This window comes from Cryptomeria japonica, chromosome 11, assembly GCF_030272615.1.
Source record: "Cryptomeria japonica chromosome 11, Sugi_1.0, whole genome shotgun sequence".
NCBI classification, from domain to species: Eukaryota; Viridiplantae; Streptophyta; class Pinopsida; order Cupressales; family Cupressaceae; genus Cryptomeria; species Cryptomeria japonica.
Window position 1 is genome coordinate 358,465,623 of NC_081415.1, and position 22,543 is coordinate 358,488,165.

Genomic DNA, 22,543 nt, shown 5'->3' on the forward strand with positions numbered 1-22,543 from the left:
AGAGATATATAATATTATATTCCACCAAAAACTGCCCTTCCAATGTGCTACAAGATTTACTTATATAGAGCTTGCAGTTGGTTAAGCCATCAACCGTCATACAACCGACTAACCCGTAATCACACTTAACACTATTGTTTTATTTTAATATATTCCCAAAAAGGTCTACTTTACTAATTTTCCTTCTTACACTAGTATCATCCAACTTAGATTTTGAATCTTCTCTTAATTGCCACACATTGCTATTCTCACCAAGAGCAATGCTAGAACCAAGTGATGTTTCATCTTCCCACTCAAAAAGTGGATTGTCATATGTTTTCACTATACCCTTCTCAAACAATGGGTTATCATTGGAAACCACAAATTGATTTTCCAAAGAAAGTGAATTGCTGCTATGATGAATACCAAAATCAGAATCTTGGTCATACCTTTAAGCAATGATTCCATGGCTGCCCCAAGTCTCATGTACCTCCTCTTCAAAGCTTGTCTCATCATCATTTTTAGCTAATTGGTCAACATCATCATCATAAACATCAAATCCCAAACTATGGTTTGTCTCCTTGCAAGGATGAGGTGAAGGTGATGAAACAATGCTAGACTCATTTAGTGGGTAACCAAAAGAATTCATATCCCCTTGTGGCTGATCTGTCATAGCTGGTTTTATAATCTCAATGACAGTATCTTCTTCAATCTTCATTTTCTCTTCCTTTGGAAGCACATGAGTGCATTCAACACTATCACTAACTCCATAAGAAACATTAAGAGATTCATCATGCACAACCTCAATTATTGTTTTTTAATTTTCTTCCGACATTGGTCTCAAGGACAAATAATTGTCCAAATTTTGCACCCACGCTCTAGCAGAACACTTATCACTCCCATCAAAGTGGGCTAGAGTAACCTTTCCAAGGGCTTGCTGATAATCTCATGGAGCATAAGGGTGGTTATCATATCTTCCACCTCTCTTCTTCTTTTGGTTCATAAATTGGTCAAAGGTGAGGATATTCCGGATCTCTGCAGGGAGAGAAGCATACTCCATGTAACTATTCCTTATTTCATCTAGTGTTGATATCTCAATTTCAGCTTGAGGCAATTCCTTGGGTAGGAAGACATGTTGCAAAGGTCTTGAAACTGTCCCTTCAAGTGTTCCTCCAGGATTATTAGAAATGTTAGCTTCAGCTCCATTAGTGGGCTGATTATGAGTCTCACCATAATTCTGATTAGGTTTGGCTAGCAACTGGGACATCATGTCCATCATGGTGTCAAATTTTCTTTCTACTCTTGCTTCTGTGAACTCATTCTGTTATGCCGTTCTCTTTGCCATAGTGTCAACTGCTCATTCTCTGATTTAGTCAACTTCTCTATCAGTCATGGAGATCTCTGATCAACTGAATGCACAGGCTGGCAGGAAAACCAGCTCTGATACCACTGTAATATCCCCGCAATTTTTTCCCAATTTTTTCCACAATTACATTCAACACAACACTTGTTATGGTTAGGAAATGAAAACCAAATCCTGCTGAAAGTAACCCTGGGTGAGACCATACAGTGTTGAGGGGATCGTTAGAAGCTTGAAAGCTGAAATTGATTACAAATTTGGGCGGCAAACCAGCCCCTTCCACTTTCCAGCGGGAATAGAAAACTAGAACGCTTGGTGGTAAACCAGCCAAGGAGAACAAGAACGAAACCAAGCACGAATCACTCAACCGTAATATTTTAGCGGGAGGATTGAACACTTACAACAAAGCTCAACTCAACTGCTTATGCAGTGGAAGGACCATTACAAACAAAATATCACTCGACGACTTATTCAGCGGGAGGACAAAATTACAAAGATCAAATGTAGGCGGCAAGCCAGCCTCTTCCACTTTTTAGCGGGCTATGCTTTACAGTCCAGAAATGGTTGATAGTACTACTATTCAATCTTACAAATAAGAGATGCAATGCATAGGAAAGAGAGATTAGGCTGTTCAATACTGCTAAATATCACCAAACTTATCACAATTAACAAACTCAAACCCACCCACAAAGAAATAACATACTAAACTGGAAATACAATCTGCTGTCCGCATAACATGAAGAAAACAGCCACTACCAAACTCACTATTATGCTCATAACTCACCCAAAACAACTCGGAATGACATGAAAACAAAAGCAAATGAAAACTACAACTAAGGCGATGCAACAAGAACTCCAAACCTGCACCGCGAACACCACAAATAGCTGGCATGCAACCCAAGGCAGCCTAGGAAAGGTACGACTGGCAGCAGAAATACGATTTGTAACAAAAAATTAGCAAGCACACCAAAACAAACGCCAAGGTAGAAGAATGATTGCCCTCTAGATACGCTTCCAACGAGCTATTACCCAGAATAATCGATTGCATAGGCAGGGAGATACGATCGAATCTTCGCTTCAGCCACACCAATAACCAGCAACATTGAAATCCACACCACATTGAAAATCTCGCCCGTCTGAGGTAGAAATCGCCTCAATAATAGCTTCCACACAAATCAATGCCTACACAAATCAAACCACACACATTCAAAATATCCAATCACAGCTAGGATTGATGTCTCACACTGGAAGTCTTTCAAAAACCCTAGGAGGTATTCACCCTCGAAGATTGTCAGGAGTCAATCCGATAGCATAACGGTGTAAAATGTTCTGAGATACCAAAATGAAGCCCCATGCCCTGTATTTATAGAACAAATCTCCCCCAAATTCACTTCAAATTATTCCATCACATGAATGGGCTCCAAAAATCACAATAATTTTTTAAATAAAACATGTCCATTCCCAAGGTGGGCATCCAACTCCAGTGACGGCAAGAATGTAAATTACATTTATCTTTTAATTCAACCCCCTTATTTCTCCATAGTGGTGTCGAAATTATTCAATCCATAAGCTTAAGTCCTGCTAAATATTTCCAAAATGTGATGCTTTGTATTTTGGCATCCAACAAGAGGGTTAAATAATTCGCCCAAGTAGACTTAGGATAAAATTATTATTTTCTCCTTTTTACTAAGTCGTCCATCCATTAAAATTTAAAATAATCAAATATTAAAACCTTATGCCTAAAGTATTTATATATAAAAAATACCTTTTCTTCAAATACTGATTATTGCCAAATTGAGCGGGGGATTGAAATGCTGGAAATTACTAAAACTGAACTGAGTTGGAGCTCTGAATTGAACTGCTAAAAATAGTCATTTGAGTGAACACAAGATCTTGCCAAATGCGAAAAATAGCACTGCCAAAAATAGTATTTACTAAAATAGCATATTGCTAAAAATAGTAAGTGTTTCCAAAGTGATTTTTACCACATTCTGGGTAGTTGCCAAACTTACTAAAAATAGTAAGTCTCGAAAAGGTTCTCAGATTGGTTTGCATGTCATACCATCGCAGAGCTCACAAAAAACCCAAAAAAACCCAGATAACTCAACTGCTTTTGCCTCCGCTTACTAAAAATATTAAGTAAATCAAACTCCACAACTTGCTATGCATGTACCCTCACTGCAAAGCTTTATGAAAACCCAGAAGGAATCCAGAACCTAAACTGTCAAATTCCAACATGTGAGCCTTCGAAAATGCAGAAACGTCCTCCCAGAGGTAGGAAACCCTAATTTCTATTTCCGACTAGCCCACGGGTCTCCGGAATAGGCTAAAGGTCCCCAAAACAAACTAGAGCGGAAAAGGGGACATTACATAACAAACAAGTGTGCATTATTAATTAGCTTATCAACAACAAGGTAAATGCAAAACTTGGGAAAATCTATAAGGAGGTAGATGATTGTATCCTTCCACTTCTGGCTATGACTAGTCAAGGAGTGCAACCAACACATGATATGCCCCTCTTCAGTTTGATGGCAAATGATGTCTTCTCTTTGATGCTTGAGGTCATCTTGAAACCCTTGAAGTTCAAGAGATACCTTATGAACTTGTCACCATGTTTTCATTCCACAACTTTGTTATTCCTAAAAGAAGAATTTGGAGTCTCTGATTGTCTATCATAATAATTTTCTTGAATTCAAATGGTCCTTACAACTGTATTGCAGGCTGAAACCCTTGAAAAATAACATAAATTAGATTCTTTGCAAACTGGAAAGAAGTTGCAACAAGCATAAACCACTTGAAACCTCATTCAATTCAGTAGTATAATGGCTAGAATAATTGTTTTCAGTGGGTCTAATGCTAGAAACCTCCCACAAACAGCACAAAGCAAGGAAAAGTCTCTCAAAATCTGCAAACTTCCAGCTGTATATGGTTAACAATAGCCTAATATCTATAGATGAAGTCATGATTTGATTTTACATCCTCTTAGCCATGATGACTCTTAAAGCTCCATCTTTGATGCCTCAAAGCATCACCTCTTTTTCCTTGAGGTTCAACTTATAGTGAATCTCCAATAAAATGTAACCATTGCATGTTCAATACTATGTTGATCTCTCCTAGACATGACATAGAAGTCATCACACACCTTGTGTCCACCCAATGTGATGAAAGGTCATCATCGTGTCTTCAAAATGCATGGAGTGGTGAAGCTATCTTGTACTCTCTCATCCTTTGTGAATTCTTCTTCATATATCCAAGGGTGGCAAACTTGTTTGTAGCTTGATTCTAGAAACACCACACCATGCTTAGTTAGGAATTCTTCAATATCAAAATGACATCAAATTTTCTGAAAACTTTCCAACATCAAGCATCTTGTTGTCTCAACAAATGTGACTATCTCCATTAGGCCATGATCCACGACCTTGTCTTCAAGTGTAGAACTTGGCTCTAAGGAATGATCAATGAATAGTAAGAATTGGTCCTTCACAAATTTGTTAGAATTCACAGTATATTTTATATGAGTTTTCATGAGTTTTGTTTCTATCTGAATGCATGAGATAAATTTTACGAGAAATGTTGACATTGATCTCATCAAGGCCTTTATCCTTTTTGTACCTCAAAAGATCACTTCGATGCCATGTGAAAAAACAATTTTGAACTTGGATCAAAAAATCTATATGCTCCATGCTACAAGTTGTATCCTTCACCTTATGACCCCTTTTTACAATGCTTTCTATCATGACAAGAATCTTTAACTTACATAGTATGGAGCAATAAATATAAAACATGACCTTCCTTTACATACCTTGGGCTGCACTCAAATTGTTCACCTTCCTTTTCCAAATAAGAAATTGTTGAGATATCCTCACCTCCTCCATCCTCGTGACTCAAAATTCCCAACTTGGAATTAACTAAAATATTCGCCTCAAATGCACGCTCACCCACATAGCTACTTTGAAAATCAGTCACATACGGCAATGACTCACCTTCTAGAATATCGATGGATAGTTCATTATTTGGCATGTCTTTTGTAATGTCCCGTGCCAACTTTTTTTGTTTTTTAAAATGTTTAATTGAAGGTATTTTGTCAAATAGTTTTAGTGCAATATAATTTTTGTGCAATATGATAGTGCTACTTGTGTAATAGAAAGATATTATTGCATGCAATACAAACTTTCTATAGACAATCATAAGTAAACAATGTTTGGAGTATTACATTTAATATATTATTGCAAAGGGAAACAGTATGCAGGGAAACATTTGAACAAATTTGCTAACCTTTTATGATGGCAACCTCATACATTAACACTGACTGTCCAATATCAATAGTTCATGAGCTTTTTGTGAAATATGATAGTGGTGCTGCTGTAATAGAAAGATAGAATGCATGCAATACAAACTTTCTATAGACAATCATAAGTAAACAATGTTTGGAGTATTACATTTAATATATTATTGCAATGGGAAACAGTGTACAGGGAAACATTTGAACAAATTCGCCAACCTTTTATGATGGCAACCTCATACATTAACACTGACTGTCCAATATCAATAGTTCATGAGCCTTTGCATGCCAACACATTGCCCAACAAGCAATATTATTGATGCCTAGCAGCTTACACGTCCTCTTGATCCCAGCAATGGCCCAAATGCCTTCCATTTTTTATTGTTAAACCCTCATGCCACCCTATGGCAATTGATTTTATCAACACCAAATGTCTGTTACAACCTTGCGCCACCTCTCCAAACCAAGTTGAGACCTCTTATCACCCCCACAACGCTTCCTTGTGTGCTCCTGTAGCTTTTTGTTGCTTTGTAATGTGTTCCACCAGCATTATATATCAAGTGGCAACACATAATTAATTTTTAATAGCTTCAAAGTTCAAACTCATGCATTTGTGCATTCTTTCCAACGTCCAGAAACAATACCATAGACTTGTTTGCCCAACCAAGATAAACTGTCACACTGAGCAAAGGAAATGTTGATGGATTGCCCAAAGTTCCTCATACATTTCAACGCGCAACTCCATTGTGACCAGATTTTAAGCTTCAAACTCCCCACAAGTCTATCCAACCAACAAGCTTAGCCTTTTCTACAATTTCATAAAGATATTAACATTTGTCTTGCTTGCAAGTCTTCACAAATTGTACAAATCATTCAATCCAAGTGTGAAACTTTTGTAGTTCCAGCTGCAACCAGCCAGGATAGATATTCCACTACCAAAACTGATTTCTCTTAGGTATTTCATCCTAGGGTTTTTCTACACAATAAGCTCTCAAAATCCACAATAGAGAAAACAAAACCAAGCATGAGCAAATGAGCTTCTAATCCACTTTTTTTTTGTCCCTTAAAATTTTTCCGAAAGCCTTTTCAAATTCTCACTTACAATATTTCATTTAAGCTCAATAACAGAGTGACCTTTTAATATTTCTTTTATTTTTCACTTTAGTCACTTTATGGATATAACATCTTCCTCCATCTTGGGATTTTCACATCCAAAAATTGATGCCTTTTCCTCATATTTTATTAACATATGCAATCAGTATAAGTCAATAAACCATCTTTTTCTAACAAACGATCTTTAAATTCCTCATGCTTGTTGGATCCGTTCTATTCTTGCTCCATGGTCCATTCTGTAGCAGTGTTTTGTGGCTCTAATTTTGATTGTTCTTGCTTCCCAATTTCTTCCTTACCCTCTTCTTGTGATTTTGATTCTGAGCTTTTCTCTTTCTTCCTCAACTCCATTCTTCTTTCTCTTCTCTTTTCTTCAAATGTCTCCAAAATGTAATGTCCCCAATTTTAATGAAGTGACTTAATTAAGTTAATTAATTAAGTGGTCCTAAATTTTAAATAATATCATAAGGACTTATTTAATTAATTTATTAAATTATTAAATAAAGGGGCCCAAATTAATAAAATAATAAACTATTGTCGGCCTGCTTGTAACCCTTCGGGAAACTTCCCAGAGCTCTTTATAAGGCCAAGTTTGGCATAGTTGTATGGCATGGTGAATTTTGTATTTTCTTTGTATCCGCCAATTCCAGTTGGAGTTTGGCACTGTTGTAGTTTCGGAGGTGCAAGATCCTCCTTATTCTGTAATCGCAGTTTCAGTGGTTAGCAACCACCCTAGTCTGCCGTTGGAGATATCTTTTTTGATATTTCACTTTGTACTTCATTGTCGGATCTATCTCTACTGTGTGGAATATATTTACAAATATCCAGTTCTTGGCCATTCAATGTTGTTGGCGAATACTCTGTGTTGACAATTCATTCCCGTATCTGTAGTAATCTCATCGACAGAGGAATTATCTATGGTTGGATCCTTCAGTGGAAGTAACATTGTTGTACAGAGTGTTTGGAAGTGTACGACCTACTTTCCGTACGAGTGGAACTTTACATTCGAAGCCGAAGGGTGTTGAGTGCTGTTGATTGAGGGCCGGAGGTGTCTTGCCCTCGAGTGCTCCCCTCGGGTACTTCCCTCGGGTATTGCCCTCGGGTATTTCCCTCGGTAATTGCCCTCGGGTATACTTCCCTCGAGTACTTCCCTCAGTAATTACCCTCAGGTACTTCCCTCGGTAATTGCCCTCGGGTACTTCCCTCTGGTATACTTCCCTCAGGTACTTTGCCCTCGGGTACTGTGTAGTAAGAAAGCGCCGGTACAACATAGTGGTACGTGACGTGCGGTGGAAATTCGGGTACCGTACGGTTGAGTACCTTACAGTGGTATCAAAGCCAAAATCTTGGCAGCTTGTGGAATGCTTGGGATGCCTACAGAAATGGAAGAAAGGGATAATAAAGTTGCTGCCAATAAAATCACCTAGTGGTATAACAAATATCAAAAGAGGAAGAATCTTCTGACATTTCAAGAATATCTAGTTTTGCTAGGAAAAAGTATACTTGTGCATGAGGAGGTTATTAGAATTTTTGATGAATACTGTAATATTCCCCTTAATTTTTTTGATTTTTCAATAGCAAGATTACAATCCCACCAGTCACCCATTAGGGTTAGAATAATGAAATCCAAACAACTGAAGGGGACCCTACACCTTTTGATCACCGAGAGCCTAGACTGGGAGGGTGAGAGCATACGGTAGCAGGGGATCGTTAGTAATAATCTGCTGAAGTGCTGAATACAATAATGGGCGGCAAGCCAACCCCTTCCGCTTATCCAGTGGGTGAATCAAGAAGCTTGGCGGTAAACCAACCAAGAGAACAACACTCCCAGAACACGTATCACTCAACCGCAATGTTTCAGTGGGAGGACTGAACACACCAAACAAGCTCAACTCAACCGCTTATGCAGCGGGAGGATCATTAAAACAAACATCACTCAACCGCTTATGCAGCAGGAGGACCATTACAAACATATATCACTCAACCGCTTGTGCAGTGGGAGGACTGAGTAACAAATATCAAAATATAGGCGGCAAGCCAACCTCTTCCACTTTCTAGTGGGAATGCTTACAATCCAGAAATGGTTAGTAGTACTACTTCTTAACCTTACAATATAACATAGAGAGATAGAATAGAGAAGTAATGCTGTCCAATGCTGATAAATTTCTTCAAATAGTTACTAACTCCCAAAAGATCCTTCAACATGAATTTATGAAATCCTAGGATCAATAACACGCAGACCAGCAACTTCAAGAAACTAAGAAATGCTCAATTCTCTCTCCAAATCACTCCCAAATCAACTAACCTACTCACACTACAAAAGGGACTCCCAAACACCAACTTCTGGAAATCTGTAATTTTATGACAGCAAGCTGAAAGCCCACCAAATCGCTCATATCTTTCTCTATACTCAATGGAAAACCCCCAAACTAAATGCAAATGAAAGATACAAAGAAGGCGATAAGGATAGAATAGATAAATAACAACTAACAATGCCCCAAACCCAAGACACACAACCCAAAGCACCTCCAGCATAGGGCGTACCAAAGCATAAGTTCGATTTGCAAGATAAATTCTAATAGACCATGAAAACCAATGCAAACTTACAGGAAGAATCGCCTAGGACATCGAAAACCAAGGAGCCAATACCCAAAAGTAGTAGGAGGTCACACGGAGACTTATGAATGAAAATATGCTTCAGCCATGACTTCCCCAGCAACCTCGAAACACACCAAAACTCAAACTACAGCAGAACCAGCAATTCCACACTTCAACAAACTTGCAAATATCATTGAAAGGATAGGTAAAACAGCTAAGTACTGTCTTTCAAGTACAAAACTGCACTTAGCTAGGAAGGCTCACTTCGAAGCTCAGATTTCAATTGTCAAACCGGCAGCATAACGATGCAATTTTTCAAGATATCCAAATGGGAGGCCGAGCACCTGTATTTATAGTTTTTTCCTCTGAAATTCAAATGTAAATGCTCCCAAATTCACCTCTCCAATTTGCATTTCATTTCACTATCACATGGCGTCAAATGACATTTCATTTCATTTCCCAAGGTGGGCGCCCAAGTTGCATTTTAATCAATAATTAAACAAGTTCAAACTTGCCTAAGTCTTCAACAATAACTTAATGCATTCTTGAAATTCAACGCCTAACTTAGGAAATAATAACATTGATATTAGATATAAATATGTCTTTTCCTAAGTCACCCAATATAACATTAATCAGTAATAAAATAATTAAATATTAAACCTTAGGATAAGGAAATAATATTTAATTAAATCACTTATGACTCCAATACTAATTATCAACAGAATCTAGGATGATGTTGAGCAATGAAGACCACTGAACTGCTACAGGATCAAGACCTTGTCCAAATTGCTAAAAATAGAATTGCTCAATACTGCCACTTCCTAAAAATAGTAAGTCATGGAATACTCCTCCGAAAAACATGATCTTTGCACCCGGAGAAAGAGCTTGGAAAGCTCAGTAAGAAAACATCATCCAAATATCCCAACCCTAACTTACTAAAAATAGTAAGTCCACATTTCATCAAAGAGTCAATTGCATGTTATGCCACACTGGAGTTCATGGAAAACCTAGAAGGAAACCACAAGCAGGATTGAAGAATTCCCTTCTGACTAACCCTAACAAGCTCGAGCAGAACTCCACATAAGTTGGAAACCCTAATTCTCCTTTCCACATAGCCTACGAGTCTCCGAAATAGGCCAATGGACCACTGAACTAATCACTGCAGAGAAGGGGACATTACAAATACTCAAGTGAACCTGAGGAGATCAAGGCTACTGAATCCTTTGATAGGTACTATGTAAGGAAAAGAAAAGAGGAGTTGGATCCTAAATTAGGAACTCAATCAGAATCAAAGAAAGTTGAAGAGAAGTTCACATGTTCACCCGAGCGACAGAAGGATATGGACAAGCCAGAGACAACAATTGTTCTTTCAAGTGGAGAACACTTAAACTTTCATGACAACTGCAAGGATGAAGATGTTTGTATGAATTTGTCAAGCCAACAGTGGTTGATCAACTTCATGGAGATGCAAACTCTAGCAATGATCCCTTACAGGAGCCATCTCTACAGTTGGTTGAATACGGAGTTTACCCTTTGGTGGGGCATGAGGCGTGCATGATTGTCATATCTCCTTGTGAGTGGCATCTATTTGAAGAAAGCAAGTTGGATTTTGATGAGTTATTCCTCAACTCCGAGTAGGGCAATATTTATATCAGAGTGGAGCACCACAAATTGATTGGGGATTTGCAGGTGGTTCTCGCAGTCATGGTGCGACGTCAAGCTTTCAACGGATATGGCTACCAGCATCCGCGCATGGTCTGGGATCCTGGAGCTTGTCAGATGGCAAATAGTTACGGATTGCTTGAGGGCAAGCAATCTTTGGGCGGGGAGGACTGTAATGTCCCCAATTTTAATAAAGTGACTTAATTAAGTTAATTAATTTTAAATAATATCATAAGGACTTATCATAAGGACCACTTAATTAATTAACTTAATTATTAAATAAAGGGGCCCAAATTAATAAAATAATAAACTATTGTCGGCCTGCTTGTAACCCTTCCAGAAACTTCCTAGAGCTCTTTATAAGGCCGAGTTTGACATAGTTGTACGACATGGTGAGTTTTATATTGTCTTTGTATCTGCGAATTCCAGTTGGAGTTTGGCACTGTTGTAGTTTCGGAGATGCAAGATCCTCCCTATTCTGTGAAAAGAGTCGATGGTTGATACTCAACATGCACGTTTGCTTGAGTAGGAATGCTTATGCACAAATCCTATAGCTGTACTCCCTGATAAAGGCAATAAAATTCTGATATGTAACAACAAGGTATCTTCTGTGAAACAAAAGTACTTATAATTTACATGGAAGATAAGCAGGAAATTATACTCAGCCATGTGCAAAATTGTAGATTTTCCCCAAGTGTCTAATAGAAATCCCTTCATTTGTACCTCATTACTATGGATTATTGATTATTCTGTTGTTATATAAACTGTTTACTCTCAGACTTGTTTATGGTTATGCAATTAGCTTCCTAAGTGCTAATTTCATAGTGAATGCATTTCAAAGCAGATATGGTGTAGTATATGTGTGCATTGGCCTGCTAAATGCAATTAGTCTGGAGTTACAAGTTGCCAAAATCTATATTGAGTGCTATCTGTATTTTCATAGCGAAAAAAGCAATCTGACAGAAAAAATAATCCGATTTTGAAATTTTGCAAAAAACCAAACTTGCATAGAAACTTAAAGTTTACCACATAAATGTTAAGTAAATTATCTTTACTCACTATGTAGAAAATATGTATGGTATAAAGGTGGTTGTAATTTATCCTAAACATGTATATTTATATTGTAACATTAAGATTCAATGGTAGACATTCTGTAAAATATATTTCTTAAGATATCAAGTTGAGATTCCTTTTGTACTTGGAATATTTCATCTCCACACAAAAGAAAGCGAATTACACTGCCTAAATTTTGTTGAAAGCTTTTTAGTGTCTTTCTTTTAATTTTTCATTCAGATATGAAGCTTTAAGTGTAATATCCCCAAGTAAAACTATAGCATTGTATCTGGACTAGATTTTGCTGTCCTGGATTTTTGGGATATTTTTAATCACTTCTATCATTGCAACCCAAATGTTAAATATCATTAGCAAATAGCTGACTCAAGGTAACATATTGAGTGTGCAGAGGAAGTTTTAAAAATGATTTTAATGCAAGAACTAGAATCAATCTCCCTTGAGCTAACGAGTTTTTTCATTTCTCGTGGTACAGGTGGCAGTTCTTCCTTCACTGGGATCAATTTTAGTTTCCAACATTGCAGCTTCATTTGCTGACAAATTAATTTCCAATGGAATTGAAACAACATTTGTATGTCTCTTTAATGCATTAGATGTGTTTCTCTTGTTTCATTTTGCCATGGAAATAAATATTTGATTGAAATAAAAAAATAAATATCAGATGGAGGAGAGAACCAAAAATTGCAGGCCACTAAAGTATTGGTGTTCTAATGAAACAGTTGAACTTTTCCCTTATAGGATTGAGCATGCCTCTGGTTAGCTTGATATGCACATACTAAAAGCTTCTATGAGTACCTGGGATTAGAACTTTGCTATACAAGAGCTTACTGACTTCTAGTTTTTGCAGAATTCACAGGAGGGTCCATCCTGAAAATCATAATGTACCAAAATAGTGAAACAAAGTTTCCTATATAAACATATATCAAGATACTTATGTCCGAAAACTTTCAGAGAGTAGAATGAATGCTGACCTTCTATTTTGTTTTTCTTCCATGACTCCCTACTAACCATGTTGTAGAAATACAGACCAAGATATATATATTGTTTGTCAGTACCTCTAAGTTTGAGAAGAAAGCCATGTTATTCCTTTTCCTTTAAAGAGAGAAGACTGAGATCTTCAAATTGATGTTAGCTTGATCTCTAGTTTGTTAATGTGTTTTTTATGCACCTCAAACACAGAATAAAATACCAAGTATTTTACCCTCTCTTGAGCAAAATCTTCTCGGATGCTATATATTATGTGATCAACTGAGACGACTCCAAGGTTTCTGTTGCCAGGTCTTGACAAGTGGCCATGCTCAATGGTTTGATGTGATATCGTGGGAATCACAAGGGGACATACGTTCTACATGAATATTACTAGAACATGAATACTTGACTTGAAAAACAAATAGCAAAAGGATTTAGGGGTTGAGAAACTAATCTAATTCTAAGATCAATGATAACAATGGATGATGTTTGGATGGATGCATTCCTTAAACTAAGCTTTCCTTTTCCATCCTAGGAACAACTTTACAAAACTAATACAATCTTCTAAGGGTGATAAAGGTTTTTATATCATGAACATCCATTCAAATACCCAAATATGGTGCAACTTGAACATATATCCACAATTGAACTTAGCACAACAAGGTTTAGGCTAACTTTACACTGTAACTTACAATCAATAAAACGCAAAAAGTATGAACCAAGGAGTTATCAACATCCACACACTTCTCCATCATAATCAATGAATTTCAACTAAAACTTGAGAAGTAATAAGAAACCATGCAACATGTGGATGTTACACGGAAATCCACCATGCTTCAATGAAGATCATGTATTAAAATCAACAAGTCTGGGCAACAATTCCTTCTTTCCTCCTACTCTACTTTACTTGTTATCTATGAACTATTGATCAACTACTAACTATTAACGTTTACAATTCAATAGCCCGGATTGATTCTCCAATCAATGGTCGAGATTACAAGATAAAACCCTTATTAGGGTTTGTTACAACAAACTCTATTTTGGCCAATGAAATAATTACAATATGATGGGACACATGTCCTCTTTGAATGTGCACCAATAAGAATTGAAATTAGGTATCTCGAACTTTGCACCTCCATAGGATGGGTTAGGCTCATTTAACTTGGACATCTTGACTTGGAACCCTTTGATTGGTTGAATAATGATTGGGATGTCACTTCAACTTGCATTGTAGACTTGGTACCTCATCACAAGTAAATGTTGATGCCTCGGGAAATATCTCTTGATACTCAACATCTCCAAGCCTTGCGTGGTGTGACAATGATCATATTCCCAAATTGCAACCTCCTTGGGGATCAAGCCTTCTAACTTTAAACTCTTTTGGAACTATCTCCTTGATCCCCTTATACAATTTTGCCTTCTCACTTGGGAATCCCTTCTTTGTGTAATGCATTCAGTCCATACTTGTAATGGTCCTAGATCCTCTAATCTTGATGCTCTTCACCAAGATTCCTTCTTTGTTGTACTAGCGATGGTTCTTGGATTTCCAAAAATTGTAAACATTTTCCTATCATCTCCATTATGTATGCTTGATTATCCTTGTTGAAATCTTCTTTCAAGCCTTGACATATTGACCTCTTTATGTTGTAAAGCAACCTCCATGTGGCGATTGTAACCTTCAAGCTATGATACTTGACTCCTCCATGTTGTAGTATCTTTGTTAAATCCCTCTTATGCGATGAAGCTTTCAACCTTAATGTTGTTGTAATTATAGAATCTCAGTGATGTTGCAGCATTGTTGAGGTTGTGATAGTCATCTCTTTTGTTTGTCTTGAACTTCTTGAAATGCTTTCCTTCTGTAGTCGCCCTCCTTGGTATCCTTGTGCTAGCTGATCAAGTCCTCCTCTTGAAGTCGCATGATGATGCAGGTCTTGCAATCTTCCTTCTTTTGCTCCTTCAAGTTATTGTTCACAATCTTCAAAACAAAGCATCAAACACACATGATATAGACAAATTTCACAACCCTCTTATCTGATATATACTTCTCAGTGATGGTATAATGGCGATTCGATCTCTGATTTTTATTTCTGATTAGGTTTTGACTTTACTGAGTGTCTCTTCCATCTATTGGGTGCATTGTGTAGTGCGACATGCACAAATGATATTGGGCGCATAGTGCAGTGTCATGTGCATATATGATATTGGGCGCTCAGTGCATGGGTGTCTGAACTATATCTTCAAGGAGGGTGCATTTTACACCTGCCTCTGCACAAATGAGGCGCATTGTAAACTTGGGCATGCAAACACGAGGTGCACCGTGCATGTGAGCATGCACTATGTGCCCAAGCTTAATCTTAGCAAATTTTTTCATGTTTTGACCTGTCTGTTTCTTAATGTTTTCAGGTCTGATCTTTAACTTCCAAGGTCTGATTTTGTTTGATTTAGATCTGAGTTCAGATATCTCCCAAAGTTGAGTGCATACTTGACCAATCTCTACACAAGACTGAAGAGAAGAGTGTGCCCTACTCTTGCACAAGCATAATCATGGTGCATAATACATATGTGTTGTGCCTTGCACACACTCCCCATCGTCGATAGGGTCCCCCCCCTTCTTTTTGTTTTCTTGTCTTGTCCTCGCTCAGGTTCTGAGTAGGGAGTTCCGGTAATTCGAAGGGAAGATGTAGCAGCTAAGAAATTTTTGAGTGATGAGAGGATGACTAGCCTAAGTTCTAGGTACTGGAGTGTTTACATCCTGGAAAAAAGAGGCAAGATTTTGCATCTAAGTCAGATGACCAAGCCACCAAGGAGGTTTTGAAAATTCAAAGTTTCCGAAATAATCCTGATGCCGAGTTGAAAATGTCTTTAGGACCTCTCGAGAGCCAAAATCGACCCCTAAGGCCAAAATGCGAATTCAAAATCTTTAAGGCCCAAAACGTTACAACGTAAAGTTGAAATTAGGTCAACTAGCCCGAAATGCTAGGAAAAGTTCAAAATTCGGGCCATAAAGCCGAAGTTGGAGGTCACTCAAAGAAAACTGACAAAATTGCCGCCTAGCCCAAAAAACACTAAAGTTTGCAAAATGGCCTTTTAGGCCGAAAATAAGCAAAACTCGCAAAAACCTTCCAGGCCGAAATCAGGAAAATTCATCAAAGCGTGCACTTCAAGCTTTTAGGCCGAAAGGACGTAGGGTGTAAAATCGCGCAAGTTCCCTTATTTGCCCGAAAACTTTAAAGTTAAAAGGGAACTTTCAAAACCGGCTTGTAAGCCAAAATAAAAAGACTTAAGTTCAATCTCGCAAAACTCCTCAATTCGCTGAAAAAGGTGAAATTAATTTCAAGTTCGTGAAAGAGCCCAGAAGACCGAAAACTATCCAAGTTCACAAAATCGGCTCTTAAGACGAAAACTTCAAATAAGATCCAAATCGTGCCAAATCCCTATTTAGCCGAAAAGCAAAGGCTCTCAAAATCGGCCTTTAAGACGAAATTCACAAAACGGCCTTTAAGCCCGAAAACTCTTAGGATTCCCAAAGATACTGAGAGGGGGGGGTGAATCAGTATCTAACCGGTTAATAAATTTACTTGACTTAAAACATGAAAAGCATATTAAAACTGTGTACCGGTAAACAAGAAATAATGCAGTAAACAAGAATAACAACAACCACATGAGAAGCACACCATAACATAGTATTTTAACGAGGAAACCCGGTGTGGGAAAAACCTCGATGGGATTTGTGACCCACAATATTCGCTTACTGGCCAATAAGGGAATATTACTCTTACAATAGGGGCCTGCACATGCAGGAAGGCCAAGTGCCTAGAGCTCACTGCTCAATTACAAAAGAAGTCACACTGACTTACAAAAATGGATTATATTAATCCAATGTCTTGTACTGCTTCAGATTAGCATCTGCTATGCCAGATCCAGTACCGGTTTAAGCTCTGCTACATACATAAACCCTTAACCTATAATTCGCATATTAGGTCTGCTTATCTCGCATCCTATCACACATTGTTTCCTATTACAAAATGATCTCATACATATATGAGTCATATTACAACTTGCCATGTCGGCTTACAATGATTTTACAATTAATTACAAAATACATTTTAAACAAAATTCCTGTCGGCCAGGGTGCCGGTATCCTTCCTTTCACTGCCGGTGTTATGTGTGCCGGTGTAGAGTTTGTCGTTGCCGGTGCCGGTATCCTGTCTTGTCGGTATCATATGATTGCAAGGTTGCCATCAATGACAAAACCTTCAATCACCTACAATTTCTCATTGGAGTGTGCATTTGCCAACAATCTCCCCCTTTGGCATTGATGGCAACACTCATGAGAAAAAACAAAAGTGTCCAAAATGATATCCAAAATAGTCTGCCAAAATTGTCTTACCAAAATTGTATGCTCCCCCTGAGTAGATGAAGTCCCTTCCTTCTGACCATTTTTCTCATCCCACTACTCCCCCTTTGATATCAATGACAAAGGTTGTTATTCGCTGTCAGTGGAGTCCTAGCTGGATTCTTGTAACCGGTGGGTTACAATATGAAAGATATCTGTCAAAACTAAATTTATGCCATTGCTGAATGTTTTGCAGTCTTTTATTGCCTCTTGTGTTCTCTGCACTGTATCGGTGAGTATGTGCATTTGCTCTTCCGGTGTCTTCAGTCCGGGAACTAGAGCCTGAGATATTTCTTTTCTCAAGGAAATAAGATAGTCTAGTCTTGGACTAAGTCTGCATTTTAAGTCCTTTTCTCAAGGAAATAAGATAGTCTAGTCTTGGACTAAGTTTGTCTTTCTCCAATTTCTTGATTTTCTCTTCCTGCTCTGCAATTTTCTTTTCTAATTCCAAAAATGGATCTGATGTTCCAATCAAATTGTCAGCAATATTATTTATCTTCTCTTGAGCTTTGCTGATCTCCTTGTCAAGATCCTCTGTTAAGATATTTGTTTTGCAAGTATCCCTGTACAGTTTCTTGAAGTCATAGATTATTTCTCCAAGTTCCGGTAAGAGGGTATCCATTTCTTCCTTGTTTTTCTTTACAATATCCTCAAATAATTTCTCTTTGTGTTGGTAATTTTAAACAAGGTCTTAACTTAACTTGTTGGCTCAACCCCAAACTTGTGACCACGCTTAGGCAAGTACTTCTTTCCGTAGGAATAATGGTGATAATCACCCAAAAGGGCCACGCAACAGATCCGCATTCAATGCCAACCAAAATTTGTGTGGCCCTACTTTACACTACGGCTGGAAACTGAACTGAATTGTAACTTGAGTAAGCTTGGCCAAAATGGAATGTGCAAAACTTCGATCTTATACACTGAATAGGAAATACTGATGCTTGTCCAAACTCAATTAATCTTTGTAGACTCCAAGACAAATACTATATTAAAAGCCCAATGAATATTCTTCTTACGCCACAACAGATGTCAAACATGCTAAATAGAGATTGCAGAGGCTACCGCTGAACAATGAACTGAACCCATATTACTCTGGCACAAGAACAATACAATATATAATCTTTGATCACCCGATGTGCATTCAACTAATGAAATCTAGATTTGCGATCCTTGCACCAAGCCACACAAATTCAACACTACAATATTTCTGATACCAATGAGCAATATGAATTGATGTCATAAGCTTTACATACAGGTTTGTTTATTCCTTTCTTTAAGTCACCAATTCAATTTCACCAATATTCAAGTGTCGGGTTGGATAAATCATCAAGGAATGACAACTCAATTAATGCGAGCATTGACCATTTCAATTGCTCCAACAATTTGCTGGAAAAGCATGCACCAAACCAATCCTTAATCCTCTCTTGTTTCCCCCACTGTTGAAATGATGTTGAATGCCTTCTTATATTATGGTTTTGGAATGATAAGTCACAATGCCAAAATGCATGCCTTAATAGCATCTCCTTTCATTAACACTAATCGCACCACTTCATACTAATCACTATATTCCGATCCTTCAGGTTAACTGCCTCCTTTTATTATGTTATCGATTAGCCTTTTTACGAATCGATGTCTTCTTAAATCGATCGCTGGTATTCATATCGATGTCTTGTCATTGACTAGACATAATAATTGTTTAGTTGATATCATACTTCTTCATAAGATGTCGATTAGTGGATGATTATCGTAATCATTCATTAACATTCTTTGACGATCCGTGTTTGCATTAGTTTTGATATCGATACAATCATCATCAATATGATTTAGTATTACATTAGTTGCTGACTTCCATTGACATTCGTTCATGCCTTCTCTAATATTAAAAAAATCGAACTCGATATTCATCTTTTGATAAAGATCGTAATTGACATCTAATCTCTGTCAATATCGATCGATGTTTGACAATTATATTAATCGTTGATTAGTTTTCCTTCATGTCAGTTGCCGATATAGACGGAGTTAATTCCTCCTTGATTATTATTCTTCACTATTCATCGATCTCCTTAATCTTCTCTGACCCATATATCATATGATAACTGATATCTTTGTTTGTGATGATAATCATTTATATCTATGTTTGGTCTTCATACAAAATCAAGATGCTTGATGATTGCTAGCTGCTCACAAGAATAATTTTAAATCTTTAATTAAAACTTATTTAATCGGATATTGTCTCTTGTTGGCTTTAGGTCTTTAGTGGGAATATTACGGTCTCCCCCTCTCGAATTTGCTTGCCCTCAAGCAATTTCTCTCCTCTTTGTCTTCTTTCTTGGATGAACTTGCGCATAGATTAGTAGTACCAAACATGCAATCATATAAATCAAAGTAATGATAAATGTTAGAAAGATTACTACTTAGTTTCTATTGCATACATTGCAACTCGGAGGGACTGGCTTCCTTGAGCCAGTTTACCCAACTTAAGTGGGATTATCTTCCTTGAGCCATAATTCCCTTACACTACTTGACTTTATATTAGTCTTTGTTCATACTAGGAAGGAATGGGGACTTCCCTTGAGCCATTTTTACACCAATCCTTAGAGACTTACTTTCTCTGCTTGGCGGCTTATGTTAGCCTTTGTTCCATTCTCATTCCCTTCTTGAGAAGAAATGGGAAGCCTAGTTTGAGCCATGTCTACACAATGCCTGAGATTGGTTGTTCTCTACTTACTCCACTTGGTGGCTCATGTTTGCTGTCCACATTCTCACTTCCTTATCTACTCTTTGGGAATAAATGGGGTCTTTATTGAGCCACTCCTACACCAAGTAAATACTTGGTGGCCCTTGCTAGTTTAACCTTCATTCTCACTTCCCTCTTTCTTGGTTGTTGTAACCAGATTTCTTAACTCCTTAAGGTAAGGTCCTTAAGGTTCTAAATGTTCTAGGATGGATCGTTTCCTGATTCATTCATCCCGATCATTCTAACTTTTACTCATATGCATTATTAACTCTTAGGCAATTTGATTAATGATTTATACATTCATTGATGCCACTTATGATCTTGAATAATGTTTACCTGTATAGGGTACTATTCATTCATGTTCAAGATAATTTTGTTTTTCCTTGAACGTTTTAATATCTTCTTTTTACAATTGAATATATTGTACTATTTTTCATATTGTCTTCATAGCAAAAATTTTCTAATTTGATGGAAGAATGCGGTGTGCTAGATTATTGTAAACGACAGGAATTCTCTCCGTGAGAAGGCTTTTGTTTTCTATTGTCTTGTCGTGAAGATGTTGATACCATGTAGAAAATCGCAGAAGCGATGTAGGAATTCTCAGTTTGCTAATAATTTTGTACGATTTCTATACAAGTAGCTTCTTTTCTTTAGTATAGACTTCAGATTATGATGTCTTTTCTAGGTTGACGATAGATGATCTTTCTCTTTGGATGTTGAGACTTAGGTCTCATTGTTAATTCTTTCACCGGTTGGCAGGATTATGCTCTGATAACACTATAATGTCCCCTTTGGGGATTTACCTTAATTTAGTCTTTGGGATTTACCTTAATTTAGTCTTTTTTTGTGTTGCTAACAATTCAATCAGTGGAACTTCTCGTCCAACGGCATATAAAGATATTGTGTTTCCTAAATTAATCTTTCATTACAATGGATTGACTTCCAAAATAATCATGCAAACACCTTTCTACATTTGAGTAGATTTATGCACACATTCTTAGCTATGGAATATTAACTTGTTGGCTCAACCCCGAACTTGTGACCACGCTTAGGCAAGTACTTCTTTCCGCAGGAATAATGGTGATAATCATCCAAAAGGGCCACACAATAGATCTACGTTCAATGCCAACCAAAAGGTGTGTGGCCCTACTTTACACCATAGCTAGAAACTGAACCGAACTGTAACTTGAGTATGCTTGGCCAAAATGGAATGTGCAAAAATTTGATCTTATACACCAAATAGGAAATACCGATGCTTATCCAAACTTGGTGAATCTTTGTAGACTCCACGACAAATACTATGTCAAAAGCCCGATGAATATTCTTCTTACGCCACAAGAGATATCAGACACGCTAAATAGAGATTGTAGAGGTTATTGCTAAACAATGAATTGAACCCATATTACTCTGGAACAGGAACAATATAATATGTAATCTTTGATCACCCGATGTGCATTCAATTGATGAAATCTGTTTTCCTCATAGGGTGTCAGGTTTTGACATTGCATAAATGACAGAAGTACACAGAATATTTGGAACTCACAAGTGTTCTATTGATTCATAATAAGGCAGTACATACAATGATAGCAATATGTTCGACTACAATAGCATGTCCAAAGACTGGAAACAAATACAATATAAAGGAGTCTGGTCAGTTACCCGGTGCCAACTGCCGACAACCGACGGGTTAACCGTTGATGCTGACACAATTTACCTTAATGCTTAATTACCCGACAACATCATCCCCCCCAAAAAGAAATGTCGTCTCCGGATGACAGACAACCAAAATGGGAATGATGTACAAGCAATACTGGAACCCAAAACAACAAATCACTGGGGAGGGCAAGAGGGCGTCCCTGAAGAAGAAGGGGCCGCTGATGTCGAAGCCAACTGCGCCCGCAACCGCATCACCTGATCAGTTCGATAAGCAAGGTCCCACTTGGCCACCAACTGGTGCTCCCGTGACTGCTTCACCCTGAATACAGCCTCCATGAGCTCCTTTTGCTTCGCCTCCAACTCTACTGCAAGGCTAGTAACGTGGGTCTCTGTTGTGGTCCTCATCTCTGACTCAGCTGCCAGTGCTACTCTCATAGAGCTCAATTCTCTCTTCAGCGTGTCCAGAACCTCCTCTGCACGGCCGGTTCGGGCCTGCTGTTGGGCCAACTCCGTCTCCAACGACGGGATGCGAGCGGCCAGCTTCACAGCTCTATCTGCCTGGATCTGAGCCTCCTGGAGTCGGTAATAGCCATCCGTCACAGCCTACTCAATCTGTCTCACCAAAGTTTGCACTCAACTCTCTCCGGCCACCTCCTGACACTGCCACTTTGCTCTCATCTCAGGTAGGTCTATGGTCGGCCATCCCCATGCCTCAGAGCACCT

General features: G+C 37.9%; 1 protein-coding gene across 2 annotated transcripts in view; it reads left to right on the forward strand.

The window, feature by feature from the left end:
• LOC131040193 (probable anion transporter 6, chloroplastic) overlaps positions 1–22,543 on the forward strand; it is a 284,449-nt gene that overhangs the window by 219,071 nt on the left and 42,835 nt on the right. For both annotated transcript variants that reach the window (XM_057973062.2, XM_057973061.2), the window contains one exon: positions 12,538–12,633. In XM_057973062.2, the coding sequence (XP_057829045.2) occupies positions 12,538–12,633 (96 nt within the window). The remainder of the gene's footprint in view (positions 1–12,537; positions 12,634–22,543) is intronic.